Source organism: Pleuronectes platessa, chromosome 9 (assembly GCF_947347685.1).
Source record: "Pleuronectes platessa chromosome 9, fPlePla1.1, whole genome shotgun sequence".
NCBI classification, from domain to species: Eukaryota; Metazoa; Chordata; class Actinopteri; order Pleuronectiformes; family Pleuronectidae; genus Pleuronectes; species Pleuronectes platessa.
In genome coordinates, this window is record NC_070634.1 from 12,929,489 (window position 1) to 12,950,863 (window position 21,375).

The following is a 21,375-nucleotide window of genomic DNA, read 5'->3' on the forward strand; positions in this document are numbered from 1 at the left end:
TTCACCAGCACGTTAATGAGTGTGGCTTTAATGAGTGTGACTATGACTTTCTTCATCGGAAAACAGTTAAACTTGGTGTTGAGTGACAGCGTCATACACCAACCACGAGAGCACTACAGTGAAAAGGCAGCATTTTGATGCTTTGAATCGGTCAAGATGGTAACAAACAGTAAGTCGGTCTCCAATGCTAAGATCAGCAAGTCATCTGCATCATCGAAAAGTGCCTGGGATAAAACAGAAGCTGCCAAGAGAAAAGCATCATACGCTAGCAAAGAGGCTAAACTGAGTATGGATAAGGCTGCCAGAGAAGCAGAAAAACATACAAGAGATGCTCAACACCAGCTGGATTCAGTAAGAATAGACACAGGGTTGAAAGTGCTATCGCTACAAAGACAAGCTGGTATGGCCATGGTGGAGGCACAAGTGTTGGAAGATGCTGAAGCAATTCATGCTTTAGTAAAAGATGGAAAATGTGAATCAGCAACATTTAAATTGGAACTCAACAGTGAGTATGTCAAGTCTCAAATGGCCCTCAGCAGCCTCCTCCCTCTGCACCAGTATCAGTCTGACTTGCCACTGAGCCAGCACACACAGAATCATGTGAGAGTTACATAACATGGTGTCCAACTGCGAAAGATATTCCACAATTACAACCTGTTAACGACAAGCTAAAGTCTGCGACAGCTGACAATAAGAACTTAGCTTCAGTAACTGCAGTTCCTGTGATACTTGCAAAACGAGGTCATTGGAGCTTGTGGAGAAACGACGCCGTTTCCAATTGAATTAAAATATCAAGACTTTGATGACAACACATGATTAGTATGGAGGAATTTACATTTTTTTTATGTTTGAAGAAGTGGTCCTCAGTTCCTTTAAATGTATTGGATTTGGCTGCAACGCTGTTTACCCCTTACTCTCCCTTTAAACTGACTTGCACTTTTCAACAATTAGTGTGGACAAACTATGGCTAAGGACGAGGTTGTTGCCTGTTAAAACCTTATCTGGGTAAATATACTGTAAATGATTATAGAACTGTTACATAACACAACCACTTCAACAGCCACTTATTGATGGTCCTCTGGAAGTGCAAACAAAGAAAAACTTTGATGAACTCACCCACTGAACACATGTAGACGATCCTGCTCTATATCACCGAAGTTAGAGAAGATATCGATTTTATTACATCCGGGAATTTGCCCTGAGTTAAATATAAAACTAGAGCACCATCGGAATCACTGCAGATTTCCCCTTTGGATCCAGCGGCAGCAGGTTGTGAGGATGGATGGGCTCTTTGGATTGTCCGTTTTCTCTGTGTGGCCGTGGCAGGACGTTCGCAGTCTGCTCATCTTCACTCTGGTCTTCTTGGTGATAGCAGAGTGTTTGAGGACCCGTCGTCCCAGCGGTTTTCCTCCAGGACCCCGGGTTCTTCCTCTTGTGGGGACCATGTTGTCCCTTGACTTTAAGAATCTCCATAGACAAATGACCCAGGTAGGATACAGATCATAAACATTACCATCGCCCAAAATTTGGGACTCTCCTTGAGACTAAAAACATAAATGAGTCGACAGTTGTCTTTGTAACAAGCCTAGGTTTGAACATTGACTTGTGTGTTAAATTAATTTAGAAAAAATGCAACATTTGCCTCTGAAATGTGGTTGATTAAAAGCATAAATTGATAAAAATGAAATATGTTCTTGGGCCTGTGTTGATCCCCCATGTACCACCCTCTGTACGGGTGAATGTGACAGCTACATGTAAACATTGCCCAACACAACCAGTGACTCTATGCTGGAATAAATACAAATTTTGTATGGAAAAAATAACTCTACCTTGACCAACTCACAGTAAAGAGTCCATTACCACTCATAAGTATCCTATTAATTTTTATCTTAACACTCATAGGGTAGCAAAATACTTTACAATGTGTATAAAGTAAAACAACATATATGCAGATCAAAAAAGTGGTTGTGCAATGATAGATTTTGCAAATGCAGCTTAATTCCCATCTAACATTTAAATAATGAATTATATTGTGAAATAGATTTTTTTTTAACATTTGATCAATATTATTTTATATAAATCCTCTGTGTGGATTGTCACATTGGCAAATTGTCAGTCTTACAGCAACTTTCAACTGCCTTTTTGAAAGGAGACTATTTACTCACTAGACTAAGGTTGCATATATGCTGTTTAAATCTCCCTTGTGTTGTTCTTGTGGCAGTTGGCAGAGAAGTATGGGAATGTGTACAGCCTTAAGATGGGCTCCTCCTGGGTAGTGGTGTTGAATGGCCTTGACGCCCTTCAAGAAGGTCTACTCACCAAGGGAGACATCCTGGCGGGCCGACCGTTAATTCCTCTTCATACTGACGTGCTTCCTGATCTGGGTAAAGACTTATTGCAAAACTTTGGCATTAAGATAGTTTCTACTTACTGTGAAGGAGGAAAAGTAATCTATGCCATTTTGCACAGAACTGTAGATATCTCAACTTCTACCTATAACCTTTTTTTAACTGTGTGAACTCATTTATGTCACAAGCTGAGTCTAAATTCCTTTTTTCTCATCAGGTATTATCTTTACCAACGGATACTTGTGGAAACAGCAAAGACGATTTGCCCTCTTCACTCTCAAGTACTTTGGAGTTGGCAAGAGATCCCTGGAATCTACCATACAGGATGAATTCAATCACCTATCTAGAGAGATTGCTGGTCATGAAGGTAAAGAATCGAATGTGAAAAAAAGACAAGAATATAGTAAGCTAACGTCAGATGTGTGAAGTCTGATATGTGATAACCTTCCCAGGCAAACCCTTCAATCCTCACTTGGCTATAAACAATGCCGTGTCCAACATCATCTGCTCCCTGGTGTTTGGTCACCGCTTTGAGTACGGCGATGAGAAGTTTCTCACCTTGATCAAGTTGATTGATACGGGAACTCAAATCGAGGGCTCCATTTGGGCTCAGGTACTGAATTTGAAAGCAGCAGCATTAATGAAAGCCTTTTTAATTTCTACTCTGTATTGATTCATTGCTATTTTGATGCAACTAGAAACACATGTGCTCTTGCTAGTCGTCTTACGTTGAGTCTTTTGGATCATATCGACAGCTGTACAATGAGTTTCCCATGCTGATGAGACGTCTGCCAGGCCCTCACCACACTCTTCAGAAAATCTATGGTGAAATGGTGAAGTTTATGAAAATAGAAATCAATCAGCACAAGAAAGACTGGGACCCCGCGGAGCCCAGAGACTTCATCGACTGTTACCTGACTGAGATTCAGAAGGTGGGTGGACAGACTTAGATATTCATTTTTTAACTTAAATTTTGGGCAAGATCTTGAACCCACAATCCATCACCGATCTGATAGTAAATAAAATCTTTGTTTTTTCTACTGTTAGTTGGACAATACATTTTTATTTTGAGACTTGAAAAAGTAAATTAATTTGACTATTTCGTACATTTTCTAAAATCTTTTGAATAAAGGAGTATTTTCCCAAAAGATTAGTTGTCAATGAAAATAATAATAATAAATGATAATAATAATAATTGCAATGTTTTACTCAAGTTCCTAAAGGAGGAGTAAAAGTGTAAAACTACAATTAGTTAAATATCTTTAATATTATTAATTCATTGTTGGTTTCCAATGGGCTCTCTTTGACTAATCATTGGAGTATAAAAACTTAAAACTTCCTGGAGAGGTTTATATGTATCTGGAAGAAGAATTGAATCAGTCATTGAAAGTATATTATAATTACTTTATACAGTTTAGTAATATAGTTTTATAGTTGATTATTTGAAATGTTGATTGTAACATAGCCATTCTTAAAACAGTTGAGCATAATAGTAAAAGGAGATTTACATATTAAAAAAATGCTCATTTACAAAAGCTCATTTAATGATATTCCAACAAGATTAACATCAAATGTTGTAGCAGCAATTTCCCATCCTGCCTAAACTTGAATCAATATCCTCACTAATTTAGTGTGCTATTTGTTTTAATTAATTTAAATTTAAAATATCAATATGACAATGTGTATTTCAGAGCAAGGAGGACGATAAAGAGGATGCTGGTTTTCACGAGAATAATTTGGTGATGTGTTCGTTTGATCTGTTCGGAGCCGGCACTGAGACCACATCCACCACCCTGCGCTGGGCTCTGCTCTACATGACCAAGTACCCGGAGATTCAGGGTAGGAGCTCCCACTGGCGGACAAGAAGGCAGTTTGTTGGAATAAGTGCAACCTTAAATACTTGTTGCCGTGAGATATCTTTTTGGTTTTGTTCCCTCTCTGTCATGTTGCACAGAGAAAGTCCAGGCTGAAATAGACCAAGTGATTGGACAGTCCAGGCAGCCGTGCATGGAGGACCGTAAAGACATGCCCTACACTGAGGCCGTCATCCACGAGGTGCAGAGGATGGCCAACATCGTTCCTCTGGGGCTGCCTCACTCCGCCATCAGGGACCTCCAGCTGGGAGGCTACTCACTCCCAAAGGTAATTTCTTGCACTGTGTATTGTCTTTTCCCCTTCCATCCACACTCTCTCTCCAACCCACTCATCCTGATGCATTTCTCAGGGCGTCACAGTGATTCCTAATCTGACCTCGGTGCTGTTCGAGAAGAGCAAGTGGGAGACGCCCTTCACCTTCAACCCGGGACACTTTCTGAATGAGGAGGGAAGGTTTGTGAAGAAGGCTGCGTTCGTCCCTTTCTCTGCTGGCAAGTACCATCACACAACATTTTAAAGATAATTTTTTTTACAAATCAGTAATTCTTTCTGGATTTTTAACTTAATTTTATCAAATCAGCTGGTTGAGTTAACACCAGAATCATCCATAGCAATTTATTATATTGAAAAAAACAGTATTCAGGAGCATTGTTTCGCTGTTACTTATGTGACCAGTTAGGTAATACGTGGAAATGTTCCATAAACCTAAGCATTTGTGGTCTTTTCCAGCCCCTACAGTTCTGCCTCCTCTTGAATTTGTATCACTGAGAGACCAGATCAAAGTACATCCTGCATTTAAAGCAAAACATGGCCCAACATTTGACTGCATTGATTTAGTGCTCCTACTAAACTGTTAGACTCATGCTGGGCGGCCTAAACCGGATTTTTATACCCATAACATAACATGAACGCAATCAGGCTTGCAGTCACAACACCTTCTTTCTATCACCACACCCCGCAAAGGCAAAATAATGGAAAACACAAAAGCTAAAGCCACAACACATTAATGCACTTGTGTGAGAGATGTCTCAGCCACAATATGAATGTCTTTATAAAACTCCAAATCATTTTATCTCTCTTTGACATTCCTCTGTTAAAACGTGGTGTGTTCTTCCTGCAGGTAAGCGGGTGTGTCTCGGGGAGAACCTGGCCAGGATGGAGCTCTTCGTGTTCTTCACCTCCTTCATGCAGCAATTCACCTTCTCCATGCTTCCTGGGGTGCAGCCTGTCTTAAAGCCCCGCATTAGCATCATTCTTTCACCCCAACACTATGAAATCTGTGCCACGCAGCGTTAAGTGTGACACTCCTCAAGCTTTAAGTTGGATTTCAGAACAGCTGCAGTAATGAATACAGTATTTTGGCCACTTGGAGGCAGAAGATGTTTACGACAAGCTGACACATTATCGTCTTTTTTTATTTTTGCTTTTGCCCAGTGTTCTGGATAACATTTGCCTCTTGACAGTTCACTTCTGTGAAACAATATTAGCTGTGTTTCTTGCAGAATTGTAAGTCCAATATACAGTATATATAGTATCCAATATTGTGTATCTACCATCCCCCGAAGAATCATATATGCCATTTGATGCAAGGCAGGTAAAACAATGAGCTAAAGACAGACAGATGCAGAGTTAGGTGACAGTAACATGTTGTCGGTTTGTCTCTGTGTGAAGCTTTTCAATTACAATTTTACAATTTCAATGTGAAAATCTAAATGTTTTTGTTAGCTGGAGTTCTAGTGAGATTATGCAAGAACTATTAAACCGATTTGCATATGCACGGATGTTGCTTGGGAGGAATTTCAACACATGTAAATTAAGGGTCAGACCCATTTTGACTTTCTTACAATATATTTTATGACAAATAAATCATTGAGGTTATCAGACCATTTCATTTTTTCTTTTAAATGCCTGCTTTAAGAACTGGACAATTATATTCATCATGGATGTTTAGCCTTAGCAGAGGTGTGTACAGTGGTTTGAGACATCTCTCACCAGTGTATTTATGGGAAACAGAAATGCAAGAGCCACAAAATGGAAACACAGCCACAGTGTGTGACTATTGATACTGACAGTGAAACAGTAATTTACTGGGGGATGACACAATTTGTATGAGTGTGTGCAATGTGATGTGGATCAAAATAAAAATCTGTATTTACTCTATTTGAATGTTGTTTCACACAGGGACTGATAGATCTTGGCAAAGGTATGCACTCTACTCACTGCCATTCTAGTTATTCCATAGTTTTTATGACCTTAGAAAACAATAGCATTATAGCAATACTTTTATGACATGTTTAATGTATTTGATAAGTAGAAACGAAGATCAGAGAAGTTTTTGGAAGTTATGGTAACATTTTTGTGAAAAAACACCAACCACCTGGGACCTCAACCAGGCGACAACTTGAACTACTTAATGCCAGAGGAGGCGACAGAAAAACATGTAACCTGTATTTAGTGCAAAGCTGAATTCCCAGGGGTCCACAGCGGTCAACGTAACTCTCACTGAACACCTTTCTCACCGCTCGGGCCATACACACACAGAATCATATGAGAGTTACATAACATGGCGTCCAACTGCCAAAGATATTCCACAATTACGACCTGTTAACGACAAGCTAAAGTCTGCGAAAACTGACAATAAGAACTTATCTGCAGTAACTGCAGTTCTCCTGATACTAACAAGATAAGAGCATTGGAACTTGAGGAGAAACGACGCCGTTTCCATTGGAATTTAATTATCAAGAATTTGACGACAACACATGATTAGTATGGAGGCATTTTATGTTTTTTGCAGGGTTTTCTTTACGTTTGAAGAAGTGGTACTCAGTTCCTTTAAATGTATTGGATTTGGCTGCAACGCTGTTTACCCCTAACTCTCCCTTTAAACTGACTTGCACTTTTTAACAATTAATTCGGACAAGCTATGGCTAAGGACGAGGTTGTTGCCTGTTAAAACCTTATCTGGGTAAATATACTGTAAATGATTAAAGAACTGTTACATAACACAACCACTTCTACAGCCACTTATTGATGGTCCTCTGGAAGTGCAAACAAAGAAAAACTTTGATGACCTCACCCACTGAACACATGTAGACGATCCTGCTCTATATCACCGAAGTTAGACAAGATATCGATTTTATTACATCCGGGAATTTGCCCTGAGTTAAATATAAAACTAGAGCACCATCGGAATCACTGCAGATTTCCCCTGTGGATCCAGCGGCAGCAGGTTGTGAGGATGGATGGGCTCTTTGGATTGTCCGTTTTCTCTGTGTGGCCGTGGCAGGACGTTCGCAGTCTGCTCATCTTCACTCTGGTCTTCTTGGTGATAGCAGAGTGTTTGAGGACCCGTCGTCCCAGCGGTTTTCCTCCAGGACCCCGGGTTCTTCCTCTTGTGGGGAACATGTTGTCCCTTGACTTTAAGAATCTCCCCAGACAAATGACCCAGGTAGGATACAGATCATAAACATTACCATCACCCAAAATTTGAGACTCTCCTTGAGACTAAAAACATAAATGAGTCGACACTTGTTTGTTTAACAAGCCTAGGTTTGGACAGTGACTTGTATGTTAAATTAATTTCGAAAAAATAACTCAACCCTGACCAACTCACAGTAAAGAGTCTTTTTCAGCTCATAAGTATCTTATTCATTTTTAATTGTAACACTCATAGGGTAGCAAAATACTTTACAATGTGTACAAAGGAAAACAACATATGTGCGGATCAAAAGGAGGTTGTGCAATGATACATTTTCAAATGAATTTGCTCAAATGCAGCTTTATACCCATTTAACATCCAAATAATGAGTTATATTGTGGAATAGAAAATAATTAACATTTGATAAGTATTATTTCACATAAATCCTCTGTGTGGATGTCACATTGGCAAATTGTCAATCTTACAGCAACTTTCAACTGCTTTTATAAAAGGAGACTATTTACTCACTAGGCAAAGGTTGCATATATGCTGTTTAAATCTCCCTTGTGTTGTTCTTGTGGCAGTTGGCAGAGAAGTATGGGAATGTGTACAGCCTTAAGATGGGCTCCTCCTGGGTAGTGGTGTTGAATGGCCTTGACGCCCTTCGAGAAGGTCTACTCACCAAGGGAGACACCCTGGCGGGCCGACCGTTTCTTCCTCTCTATACTGACGTACTTCCTGATCTGGGTAAAGACTTATTGCAAAACTTTGGCCTAAAGACTTTCTATTTCACCCGGACTGCTGCGCAGATTGATTCTACTCACTGTGGAAGAGGAATAGTAATGTATATCATTTTGTACATGACTGTATCTAGATATCTTAACCTATAAAAAATGTTTGAACTGTGTGAGCTCATTTATGTCACAAGCTGAGTCTAAATTCGTTTTTTTCTCATCAGGTATTCTCTTAACCAACGGATACTTGTGGAAACAGCAAAGACGATTTGCCCTCTTCACTCTCAAGTACTTTGGAGTTGGCAAGAGATCCCTGGAATCTACCATACAGGATGAATTCAGTCACCTATCTAGAGAGATTGCTGGTCATGAAGGTAAAGAATCGAATGTAAAAAAAAGACAAGAATATAGTAAGCTAACGTCAGATGTGTAAAGTCTGATATGTGATAACCTTCCCAGGCAAACCCTTCAATCCTCACTTGGCTATAAACAATGCCGTGTCCAACATCATCTGCTCCCTGGTGTTTGGTCACCGCTTTGAGTACGGCGATGAGAAGTTTCTCACCTTGATCAAGTTGATTGACACGGCATCTCAAATCGAGGGCTCCATTTGGGCTCAGGTACTGAATTTGAAAGCAGCAGCATTAATGAAAGCCTTTTTAATTTCTACTCTGTATTGATTCATTGCTATTTTGATGCAACTAGAAACACATGTGCTCTTGCTAGTCGTCTTACGTTGAGTCTTCTGGATCATATCGACAGCTGTACAATGAGTTTCCCATGCTGATGAGACGTCTGCCAGGCCCTCACCACACTCTTCAGAAAATCTTTGGTGAAATGTTGAAGTTTATGAAAATAGAAATCAATCAGCACAAGAAAGACTGGGACCCCGCGGAGCCCAGAGATTTCATCGACTGTTACCTGACTGAGATTCAGAAGGTGGGTGAACAAACAAATATTTTCATAATCCTTTCAATGTTTTAACATGAATTTTGTGCAAGATCTTAAACCCACAATCCATCGCCTATTTTTGTGTTGCTTTTCTTCAGATCTGATAGTAAATAATATCTTTGTTTTTTCTACTGTTAGTTGGACAATACACTAATATTTTTAGACTTGAAAAAGTAAATTTATTTTACTATTTCGTACATTTTCTAAAAGCTTTTGAATAATGGAGTAAATTCCCCAAAACGTAGTTGACATTGAAAGTTATAATAATAAATAAAGTAAATGATAATAATAATAATTGTAAGGTACTCATGTTCCTAAAGGAGGAGTAAAAGTGTAAAACTACATCTAGCTAATTATCTTTAATATTATTAATTCATTGTTGGTTTCCAATGGGCTCTCTTTGACTAATCATTGGAGTATAAAAACTTAAAACTTCCTGGAGAGGTCTATATGTATCTGGAAGAAGAATTGAATCAGTCATTGAAAATATATTATAATTACTTTATACAGTTTAGTAATATAGTTTTTTAGTTGATTATTTGAAATCTTGATTTTAACATAGCCATTCTTAAAACAGTTGAGCATAATAGTCAAAGGAGATTTACATATTGAAAAAATGCTCATTTACAAAAGCTCATTTAATGATATTCCAACAAGATTAACATCAAACGTTGAAGCAACAATTTTCCATAATGCCCAAACTTGAATCAATATCCTCATAAATTTAGTGTGCTATTGTTGTAATTAATTTAAAATATCAATACGACGATGTGTATTTTTTGAATGTTCACCATCAGAGCAAGAAGGACGATAAAGAGGATGCTGGTTTTCACGAGAATAATTTGGTGATGTGTTCGTTTGATCTGTTCGGAGCCGGCACTGAGACCACCTCCACCACCCTGCGCTGGGCTCTGCTCTACATGACCAAGTACCCGGAGATTCAGGGTAGGAGCTCCCATTGGCTGACAAGAAGGCAGTTTGTTGAAATAAGTGCAAACCTAAAAACTTTTTGCCATGAGATATCTTTTTAGGGCCCAAGCCCTGACATGAAAGGTCAGGTGAGACCCTATTGAAATTGTAATGATTATTATTATTATTATAATTATAATTCAGGCAAATGAATTGGCTTTTTGAGGGCTTTAACATGCTCAAAAAAGGCTCAATGGTGCCCCCAGAGACCCCCGGAACGTGTTCACATTGACCGATCTCCATAAAAGTTGATACACAGGTGTATTTGGTTTTGTTCCCTCTCTGTCATGTTGCACAGAGAAAGTCCAGGCTGAAATAGACCAAGTGATTGGACAGTCCAGGCAGCCGTGCATGGAGGACCGTAAAGACATGCCCTACACTGAGGCCGTCATCCACGAGGTGCAGAGGATGGGCAACATCGTTCCTCTGGGGCTGCCTCACTCCGCCATCAGGGACCTCCAGCTGGGAGGCTACTCAGTCCCAAAGGTCATTTCTTGCACTGTGTATTGTCTTTTCCCCTTCCATCCACACTCTCTCTCCAACCCACTCATCCTGATGCATTTCTCAGGGCGTCACAGTGATTCCTAATCTGACCTCGGTGCTGTTCGAGAAGGACAAGTGGGAGACGCCCTTCACCTTCAACCCGGGACACTTTCTGAATGAGGAGGGAAGGTTTGTGAAGAAGGCTGCGTTCGTCCCTTTCTCTGCTGGCAAGTACCATCACACAACAAGATAATTTTTTTTTCAAATCTATTAACTCCTGCTGGATTTTTACCCTAAGTTTGTCGAATCAGCTGGTTGACTTAACACCAGAATCATCCATAGCAATGTATTTTTTTTTTTTTATTATTCAGGAGCATTATTTCGCTGTTCCAAATATGACCAGTTAGGTAATAAGTGGAAATGTTCCATAAACCTAAGCATTTGTGCTCTTTTCCAGCCTCTACAGTTCTGCCTCCTCTTAAATGTGTATCACTGAGAGACCAGATCAAAGTACATCCTGCATTTAAAGCAAAAAATGGCCCAACATTTGTATGCATTGGTTTAGTGCTCCTATTAAATTGTCAGACTCATGCTGGGCGGCCTAAACTGGATTTTTATACCCATAATACAACATGAACGCAATCAGGCTCGCAGTCACAAAACCTTCTTTCTATCACCACACCCCGCAAAGGCAAATTAATGGAAAACACAAAAGCTAAAGCCACAACACATTAATGCACTTGTGTGAGAGACGTCTCAGCCACAATATGAATGTCTTTATAAAACTCCAAATCATTTTATCTCTCTTTGACATTCCTCTGTTAAAACGTGGTGTGTTCTTCCTGCAGGTAAGCGGGTGTGTCTCGGGGAGAACCTGGCCAGGATGGAGCTCTTCGTGTTCTTCACCTCCTTCATGCAGCAATTCACCTTCTCCATGCCTCCTGGGGTGCAGCCTGTCTTAAAGCCCCGCATTAGCATCATTCTTTCACCCCAACACTATGAAATCTGTGCCACGCAGCGTTAAGTGTGACACTCCTCAAGCTTTAAGTTGGATTTCAGAACAGCTGCAGTCAGGGGCGCCGAAAAGGGGGGGTAAAGGAGACGGATTCTAGGGGCCCATGATGGAGGGGGGCCCAGAGAGGCCCCTAATGATGATGAAATTATAATACAGAAAAAATAATGACACTAAGTTATTAACTAACATATAATCACACATGTTTTATTTTCCATGACCTGGTAACAATTCCTTTATTTGTTTTGGAAGCATCAACCCCTGCAGGGCCCCCCCTTCCCCCCCTCTATTTACGTAAAATGGTTCAGTCCGACTGGATCAGCTGCAGCCGGTAGTGCACCAGCGATTTGTCACAGACAGCGCCACAGCGGGCAAAGTGGAGGAGACAGCAGTATGCCTCAAAAATCAGGCAGCCAAAAAAGAAAGGAAAATAAATTAAGAGAGGAGAAGGAGTTGAAGGGTCGACAATATGTCACCCAGTATTTCCAAAAAAAAGGTGGGTTTGTTGTGGTGGAAAGTTATGGATATTAACTTTGTCCCTGTCTGTGGTCTATAAGCTAGCTCACTTTTCTCACCATGTTAGCTCAAGAAAACTCTGGATTTTTACATTTTACTGCTATATTAGTTAAATAATCAATCCAGTCAAACATTTATCAAGCTGTTCTTATTCAATAATAGTTGATCTCCCCTCTGTCAAAATGATGCCTCATTCTGAACAGAGTCAAGTGCACCAGAGGCTGCAGCAGCTGTCTGTCAGCCCCCAACTCCCCCTGCCCCTGAATCAGCCCCAGTGCCCCCACATGAGGAAGGAGGTGAGCAGCTGTGTGTGTTGAAATAATAATAATAATAATAATACATAATATAATACAAAATATAATACATTTTACTACAGTCTCAAAACAATACAAAGATGAAGGTAATTCATTAATTAAAATGAATTAAATAAAAGGCATTTTGAACAATTTTAATGGTTTAAAAAGCATAAACCCTTTTAAAAAATGAAACAGAAGACGTGCAGTAAGAACAGAGGAGAACATCTGTGGTGTGTGCAGCAGACTGGGGTGACTGCTCTCAGTCCAATCAGAGAAGTTTACATGTTGGTGACTATGCTATTACAAATAGTTATATTATAGGAAATCCTATATAATTAATGTATGTCATGTACACTCTACAGAGCCAGGTCCAGGACCCTCTTCTGGTTTGTCAGGGAGGGATGTGGAGGAAGTGGAGGAAGAGATGGAAGAGGGTACAGATGACAGTGAGAGTTCAGTAAACTAAAAATGATAAAAAACTATTTGAGGTCCACAATGTCTCAGGAAAGACTTTGCAGTCTTGCCATGCTGTCAATTGAGAGTCAGTTGGCTAGAAAGCTGGACTTCAAAGACCTGATAAGTGATTTTGCACATGAGAAGGCTCGGCGTTGGGCTTTTGGTGAGAAGAGTTGAGCAAGGACCAGTGATTGAAAGGTTGCAAAAGGAAGCTTGACTCAGTCGGCAACGTTATATTATATATATATTTGCCATTCTTTCATATATTAAGTTCTACTTAAATGATGAGAAATCATATATGGCCATTTTGTATTCTGATGGCGTTTTTGTTTTTGCTGAGATTTTTTTCTCTCCACTGATTATAATTGCTATTTTTTCATGGAAGAGTTTATTTCCAATTTAAGAATCAGTGGTGCAGCAAATAAATGACTCAAAATTAATTCCATTGTATTCAGAGTGCTCAGTTCTTCCCCTACTGTACATGTCAACTGTCATGCTGTTCTTCTTTCACAAATATGGTAATGATAGTCAAAAATACCATTAAAATGCATAATTGTATGTAAAATAGCATCAAAAAATTTTGCCGCTGTGTTGGGGGCCCTGTAAAGGTTCTTTTCATGGGGCCCAAAATCCCTAGCGGCGCCCCTGGCTGCAGTAATGAATACAGTATTTTGGCCACTTGGAGGCAGAAGATGTTTACGACAAGCTGACACATTATCGTCTTTTTTTATTTTTGCTTTTGCCCAGTGTTCTGGATAACATTTGCCTCTTGACAGTTCACTTCTGTGAAACAATATTAGCTGTGTTTCTTGCAGAATTGTAAGTCCAATATACAGTATATATAGTATCCAATATTGTGTATCTACCATCCCCCGAAGAATCATATATGCCATTTGATGCAAGGCAGGTAAAACAATGAGCTAAAGACAGACAGATGCAGAGTTAGGTGACAGTAACATGTTGTCGGTTTGTCTCTGTGTGAAGCTTTTCAATTACAATTTTACAATTTCAATGTGAAAATCTAAATGTTTTTGTTAGCTGGAGTTCTAGTGAGATTATGCAAGAACTATTAAACCGATTTGCATATGCACGGATGTTGCTTGGGAGGAATTTCAACACATGTAAATTAAGGGTCAGACCCATTTTGACTTTCTTACAATATATTTTATGACAAATAAATCATTGAGGTTATCAGACCATTTCATTTTTTCTTTTAAATGCCTGCTTTAAGAACTGGACAATTATATTCATCATGGATGTTTAGCCTTAGCAGAGGTGTGTACAGTGGTTTAAGACATCTCTCACCAGTGTATTTATGGGAAACAGAAATGCAAGAGCCACAAAATGGAAACACAGCCACAGTGTGTGACTATTGATACTGACAGTGAAACAGTAATTTACTGGGGGTTGACACAATTTGTATGAGTGTGTGCAATGTGATGTGGATCAAAATAAAAATCTGTATTTACTCTATTTGAATGTGGTTTCACACAGGGACTGATAGATCTTGGCAAAGGTATGCACTCTACTCACTGCCATTCTAGTTATTCCATAGTTTTTATGACCTTAGAAAACAATAGCATTATAGCAATACTTTTATGACATGTTTAATGTATTTGATAAGTAGAAACGAAGATCAGAGAAGTTTTTGGAAGTTATGGTAACATTTTTGTGAAAAAACACCAACCACCTGGGACCTCAACCAGGCGACAACTTGAACTACTTAATGCCAGAGGAGGCGACAGAAAAACATGTAACCTGTATTTAGTGCAAAGCTGAATTCCCAGGGGTCCACAGCGGTCAACGTAACTCTCACTGAACACCTTTCTCACCGCTCGGGCCATACACACACAGAATCATATGAGAGTTACATAACATGGCGTCCAACTGCCAAAGATATTCCACAATTACGACCTGTTAACGACAAGCTAAAGTCTGTGAAAACTGACAATAAGAACTTATCTGCAGTAACTACAGTTCTCGTGATACTAACAAGACAAGAGCATTGGAACTTGAGGAGAAACGACGCCATTTCCATTGGAATTTAATTATCAAGAATTTGACGACAACACATGATTAGTATGGAGGCATTTTATGTTTTTTTGCAAGGTTTTCTTTACGTTTGAAGAAGTGGTCATCAGTTCCTTTAAATGTATTGGATTTGGCTGCAACGCTGTTTACCCCGAACTCTCCCTCTAAACTGACTTGCACTTTTTAACAATTAATTCGGACAAGCTATGGCTAAGGACGAGGTTGTTGCCTGTTAAAACCTTATCTGGGTAAATATACTGTAAATGATTAAAGAACTGTTACATAACACAACCACTTCTACAGCCACTTAATGATGGTCATCTGGAAGTGCAAACAAAGAAAAGCTTTGATGACCTCACCCACTGAACACATGTAGACGATCCTGCTCTATATCACCGAAGTTAGACAAGATATCAATTTTATTACATCCGGGAATTTGCCCTGAGTTAAATATAAAACTAGAGCACCATCGGAATCACTGCAGATTTCCCCTTTGGATCCAGCGGCAGCAGGTTGTGAGGATGGATGGGCTCTTTGGATTGTCCGTTTTCTCTGTGTGGCCGTGGCAGGACGTTCGCAGTCTGCTCATCTTCACTCTGGTCTTCTTGGTGATAGCAGAGTGTTTGAGGACCCGTCGTCCCAGCGGTTTTCCTCCAGGACCCCGGGTTCTTCCTCTTGTGGGGAACATGTTGTCACTTGACTTTAAGAATCTCCCCAGACAAATGACCCAGGTAGGATACAGATCATAAACATTACCATCACCCAAAATTTGGGACTCTCCTTGAGACTAAAAACATAAATGAGTCGACACTTGTTTGTTTAACAAGCCTAGGTTTGGACAGTGACTTGTATGTTAAATTAATTTCGAAAAAATAACTCAACCCTGACCAACTCACAGTAAAGAGTCTTTTTCAGCTCATAAGTATCCTATTCATTTTTAATTGTAACACTCATAGGGTAGCAAAATACTTTACAATGTGTACAAAGGAAAACAACATATGTGCGGATCAAAAGGAGGTTGTGCAATGATACATTTTCAAATGAATTTGCTCAAATGCAGCTTTATACCCATTTAACATCCAAATAATGAGTTATATTGTGGAATAGAAAATAATTAACATTTGATAAGTATTATTTCACATAAATCCTCTGTGTGGATGTCACATTGGCAAATTGTCAATCTTACAGCAACTTTCAACTGCTTTTTTAAAAGGAGACTATTTACTCACTAGACTAAGGTTGCATATATGCTGTTTAAATCTCCCTTGTGTTGTTCTTGTGGCAGTTGGCAGAGAAGTATGGGAATGTGTACAGCCTTAAGATGGGCTCCTCCTGGGTAGTGGTGTTGAATGGCCTTGACGCCCTTCAAGAAGGTCTACTCACCAAGGGAGACACCCTGGCGGGCCGACCGTTTCTTCCTCTCTATACTGACGTACTTCCTGATCTGGGTAAAGACTTATTGCAAAACTTTGGCCTAAAGACTTTCTATTTCACCCGGACTGCTGCGCAGATTGATTCTACTCACTGTGGAAGAGGAATAGTAATGTATATCATTTTGTACATGACTGTATCTAGATATCTCAACCTATAAAAATTGTTTGAACTGTGTGAGCTCATTTATGTCACAAGCTGAGTCTAAATTCGTTTTTTTCTCATCAGGTATTCTCTTTACCAACGGATACTTGTGGAAACAGCAAAGACGATTTGCCCTCTTCACTCTCAAGTACTTTGGAGTTGGCAAGAGATCCCTGGAATCTACCATACAGGATGAATTCAGTCACCTATCTAGAGAGATTGCTGGTCATGAAGGTAAAGAATCGAATGTAAAAAAAAGACAAGAATATAGTAAGCTAACGTCAGATGTGTAAAGTCTGATATGTGATAACCTTCCCAGGCAAACCCTTCAATCCTCACTTGGCTATAAACAATGCCGTGTCCAACATCATCTGCTCCCTGGTGTTTGGTCACCGCTTTGAGTACGGCAATGAGAAGTTTCTCACCTTGATCAAGTTGATTGACACGGCATCTCAAATCGAGGGCTCCATTTGGGCTCAGGTACTGAATTTGAAAGCAGCAGCACTAATGAAAGCCTTTTTAATTTCTACTCTGTATTGATTCATTGCTATTTTGATGCAACTAGAAACACATGTGCTCTTGCTAGTCGTCTTACGTTGAGTCTTCTGGATCATATCGACAGCTGTACAATGAGTTTCCCATGCTGATGAGACGTCTGCCAGGCCCTCACCACACTCTTCAGAAAATCTTTGGTGAAATGGTGAAGTTTATGAAAATAGAAATCAATCAGCACAAGAAAGACTGGGACCCCGCGGAGCCCAGAGATTTCATCGACTGTTACCTGACTGAGATTCAGAAGGTGGGTGAACAAACAAATATTTTCATAATCCTTTCAATGTTTTAACATGAATTTTGTGCAAGATCTTAAACCCACAATCCATCGCCTATTTTTGTGTTGCTTTTCTTCAGATCTGATAGTAAATAATATCTTTGTTTTTTCTACTGTTAGTTGGACAATACACTAATATTTTTAGACTTGAAAAAGTAAATTTATTTTACTATTTCGTACATTTTCTAAAAGCTTTTGAATAATGGAGTAAATTCCCCAAAACGTAGTTGACATTGAAAGTTATAATAATAAATAAAATAAATGATAATAATAATAATTGTAAGGTACTCATGTTCCTAAAGGAGGAGTAAAAGTGTAAAACTACATCTAGCTAATTATCTTTAATATTATTAATTCATTGTTGGTTTCCAATGGGCTCTCTTTGACTAATCATTGGAGTATAAAAACTTAAAACTTCCTGGAGAGGTCTATATGTATCTGGAAGAAGAATTGAATCACTCATTGAAAATATATTATAATTACTTTATACAGTTTAGTAATATAGTTTTTTAGTTGATTATTTGAAATCTTGATTTTAACATAGCCATTCTTAAAACAGTTGAGCATAATAGTCAAAGGAGATTTACATATTGAAAAAATGCTCATTTACAAAAGCTCATTTAATGATATTCCAACAAGATTAACATCAAACGTTGAAGCAACAATTTTCCATAATGCCCAAACTTGAATCAATATCCTCATAAATTTAGTGTGCTATTGTTGTAATTAATTTAAAATATCAATACGACGATGTGTATTTTTTGAATGTTCACCATCAGAGCAAGAAGGACGATAAAGAGGATGCTGGTTTTCACGAGAATAATTTGGTGATGTGTTCGTTTGATCTGTTCGGAGCCGGCACTGAGACCACCTCCACCACCCTGCGCTGGGCTCTGCTCTACATGACCAAGTACCCGGAGATTCAGGGTAGGAGCTCCCATTGGCTGAAAAGAAGGCAGATTGTTGAAATAAGTGCAAACCTAAAAACTTTTTGCCATGAGATATCTTTTTAGGGCCCGAGTACTGACATGAAAGGTCAGGTGAGACCCTATTGAAATTGTAATGATTATTATTATTATTATAATTATAATTCAGGCAAATGAATTGGCTTTTTGAGGGCTTTAACATGCTCAAAAAAGGCTCAATGGTGCCCCCAGAGACCCCCGGAACGTGTTCACATTGACCGATCTCCATAAAAGTTGATACACAGGTGTATTTGGTTTTGTTCCCTCTCTGTCATGTTGCACAGAGAAAGTCCAGGCTGAAATAGACCAAGTGATTGGACAGTCCAGGCAGCCGTGCATGGAGGACCGTAAAGACATGCCCTACACTGAGGCCGTCATCCACGAGGTGCAGAGGATGGGCAACATCGTTCCTCTGGGGCTGCCTCACTCCGCCATCAGGGACCTCCAGCTGGGAGGCTACTCAGTCCCAAAGGTCATTTCTTGCACTGTGTATTGTCTTTTCCCCTTCCATCCACACTCTCTCTCCAACCCACTCATCCTGATGCATTTCTCAGGGCGTCACAGTGATTCCTAATCTGACCTCGGTGCTGTTCGAGAAGGACAAGTGGGAGACGCCCTTCACCTTCAACCCGGGACACTTTCTGAATGAGGAGGGAAGGTTTGTGAAGAAGGCTGCGTTCGTCCCTTTCTCTGCTGGCAAGTACCATCACACAACAAGATAATTTTTTTTTCAAATCTATTAACTCCTGCTGGATTTTTACCCTAAGTTTGTCGAATCAGCTGGTTGACTTAACACCAGAATCATCCATAGCAATGTATTTTTTTTTTTTTATTATTCAGGAGCATTATTTCGCTGTTCCAAATATGACCAGTTAGGTAATAAGTGGAAATGTTCCATAAACCTAAGCATATTGTGCTCTTTTCCAGCACCTACAGTTCTGCCTCCTCTTAAATGTGTATCACTGAGAGACCAGATCAAAGTACATCCTGCATTTAAAGCAAAAAATGGCCCAACATTGGACTGCATTGGTTTAGTGCTCCTATTAAATTGTCAGACTCATGCTGGGCGGCCTAAACTGGATTTTTATACCCATAATACAACATGAACTTAATCAGGCTCGCAGTCACAAAACCTTCTTTCTATCACCACACCCCACAAAGGCAAATTAATGGAAAACACAAAAGAGAAAGCCACAACACATTAATGCACTTGTGAGAGAGACGTCTAAGCCACCATTTGAAACTCATTTCTCATAAAAGTCAAAATCATTTTATCTCTCTTTGACATTCCTCTGTTAAAACGTGGTGTATTCTTCCTGCAGGTAAGCGGGTGTGTCTCGGGGAGAACCTGGCCAGGATGGAGCTCTTCGTGTTCTTCACCTCCTTCATGCAGCACTTCACCTTCTCCATGCCTCCTGGGGTGCAGCCTGTCTTAAAGCCCCGTGTTAGCTTCATTCATTCACCCCAACACTATGAAATCTGTGCCACGCAGCGTTAAGTGTGACACTCCTTAAGCTTTAAGATCGATTTCAGAACAGCTGCAATCATGAATATTTTGGCCACTTGGAGGCAGAAGAAGTTTACGACAAGCTTGACACATTATCGACTTTTGTTATTTTTGCTTTTGCCCAGTGGATAACATTTCCCACCGACAGTTCACTTCTGTGAATCAATATTAGCTATGTTTCCGGCAGAATTGTGAGTCCAATATAAAGTATATATAGAATCCAATATTGTGTCTCCACCATCCCCTGAAGAATCATATATGTTCCACATTGCTTTCCTACTGCTGCAGCTGCCATTTGATGCAAGGCAAGTTAAACAATGAGCTAAAGACAGATACAGAGTTAGGTGATAGTAACATGTTGTCGGTTTGTCTCAGTGTGAAGCTTTTCAATTTCAATTTTACATTTTAATGTGAAAATCAAAAATGTTTTTGTTAGCTGGAGCAGGGGTTTTCAACTGGTTTTGTCCCAGGGACCACCATTCTGACTAGAAAGTCATCCGCGGCCCACTGTTGTGCCTACGCGCTCGCGTGCCTACGTGTGTGTGTGCGTGCGTGCATGTGGATAGAAGGAAGTTTAAACATTTGGTTTTCCATGTTGGTTTTATTTAAAAACCTCAAACAAATCTAAATATATCTACTTAAAAACCTCAAACAAATCTAGAAAAATCCTTGTAAAAAACAACAAAAACGGTTGATTTTCAGTGCTTAAGATTTTTTTTTTAATGCAGTTTGTAGTTGTACTGCATCTCAGAACCATATATACATCAATATATAACGTTCATGACTTAAATGTACAGACATGTAGCTGACATGTTGATAGAACCTTAAAGTAATGGTGATCAATAACAATCAACATAAACTGGGGCTACAACTGAATAGGGAAGATGACAAAGTAATGCAGAATATGTCACAATTGATAATCATACAATATCACACAAACAATTGAGGCCTTCTTAAGTTTAACCTCATGATCACCAGCAGCAAATCCCACCTACTGCTAGTGTTGGGGGGAGGGTGGTGGGTGAGTAGTACTTCTGAGTGTGTGTGTCTTAGAGCTCTCCTAAGAAATTGTTTCTCAACCAGCGAACGTGGTAAAGTGACTGTTATTGCAATTAATTGTTTTGGCTATTATGCCAACTTATTTTTCTTATTACCAAGTATATGTATTTCGCTCTTTTGTTTTATTTAATATGTTCATTATTAATTCTGCCCTTTTGGGCCTTCTTTTTGGGAAAATAAAAACTCCCATCATACAAATTACATCTCAAAGACTTCCTGAGAGTTTTTCTACCTAGCTCAACCGCTCTTCTACATCTACCTTTAACACGCATGCACAGGGGGAAACTACTGGCAGTTTCTAGCCCCAAGCCGGTTTCAAGGTTCCCCTCATCACCTTTATATTATTTTAGA

At 39.5% G+C, this 21,375-nt stretch overlaps 2 protein-coding genes across 2 annotated transcripts; both read left to right on the forward strand.

The window, feature by feature from the left end:
• Positions 1 to 1,049: 1,049 nt before the first annotated feature.
• LOC128448160 (uncharacterized) lies at positions 1,050 to 14,531 on the forward strand. The gene is given in 18 exon segments (XM_053430723.1): positions 1,050 to 1,488; positions 2,222 to 2,384; positions 2,566 to 2,715; positions 2,801 to 2,961; positions 3,104 to 3,280; positions 4,040 to 4,187; positions 4,303 to 4,547; positions 4,549 to 4,714; positions 5,344 to 5,516; positions 7,300 to 7,671; positions 8,226 to 8,388; positions 8,600 to 8,749; positions 8,835 to 8,995; positions 9,138 to 9,314; positions 10,124 to 10,271; positions 10,594 to 10,781; positions 10,864 to 11,005; positions 11,627 to 14,531. Coding segments are annotated over 18 exon segments (3,270 nt in total). The 5' UTR covers positions 1,050 to 1,278; the 3' UTR covers positions 11,803 to 14,531.
• An 893-nt stretch (positions 14,532 to 15,424) lies between these two features.
• On the forward strand, positions 15,425 to 21,227 carry LOC128448606 (cytochrome P450 2J2-like). The gene is made up of 9 exons (XM_053431342.1): positions 15,425 to 15,820; positions 16,375 to 16,537; positions 16,749 to 16,898; positions 16,984 to 17,144; positions 17,287 to 17,463; positions 18,273 to 18,420; positions 18,743 to 18,930; positions 19,013 to 19,154; positions 19,781 to 21,227. Exons 1-9 carry the CDS (start codon positions 15,611 to 15,613, stop codon positions 19,954 to 19,956), a joined length of 1,515 nt encoding a protein of 504 aa, XP_053287317.1. The 5' UTR covers positions 15,425 to 15,610; the 3' UTR covers positions 19,957 to 21,227.
• Positions 21,228 to 21,375: the final 148 nt, after the last annotated feature.

What these genes read in the sequence shown, in the direction of transcription:
- LOC128448606 (XM_053431342.1), top strand. Translation starts at nt 15,611, where the DNA reads ATGGATGGGCTCTTTGGATTGTCCGTTTTCTCTGTGTGGCCGTGGCAG. An exon ending in TCCCCAGACAAATGACCCAG is followed by an intron (nt 15,821 to 16,374) that starts GTAGGATACAGA and finishes TTCTTGTGGCAG; the next exon opens with TTGGCAGAGAAGTATGGGAA. An exon ending in AGGGCTCCATTTGGGCTCAG is followed by an intron (nt 17,145 to 17,286) that starts GTACTGAATTTG and finishes TCATATCGACAG; the next exon opens with CTGTACAATGAGTTTCCCAT.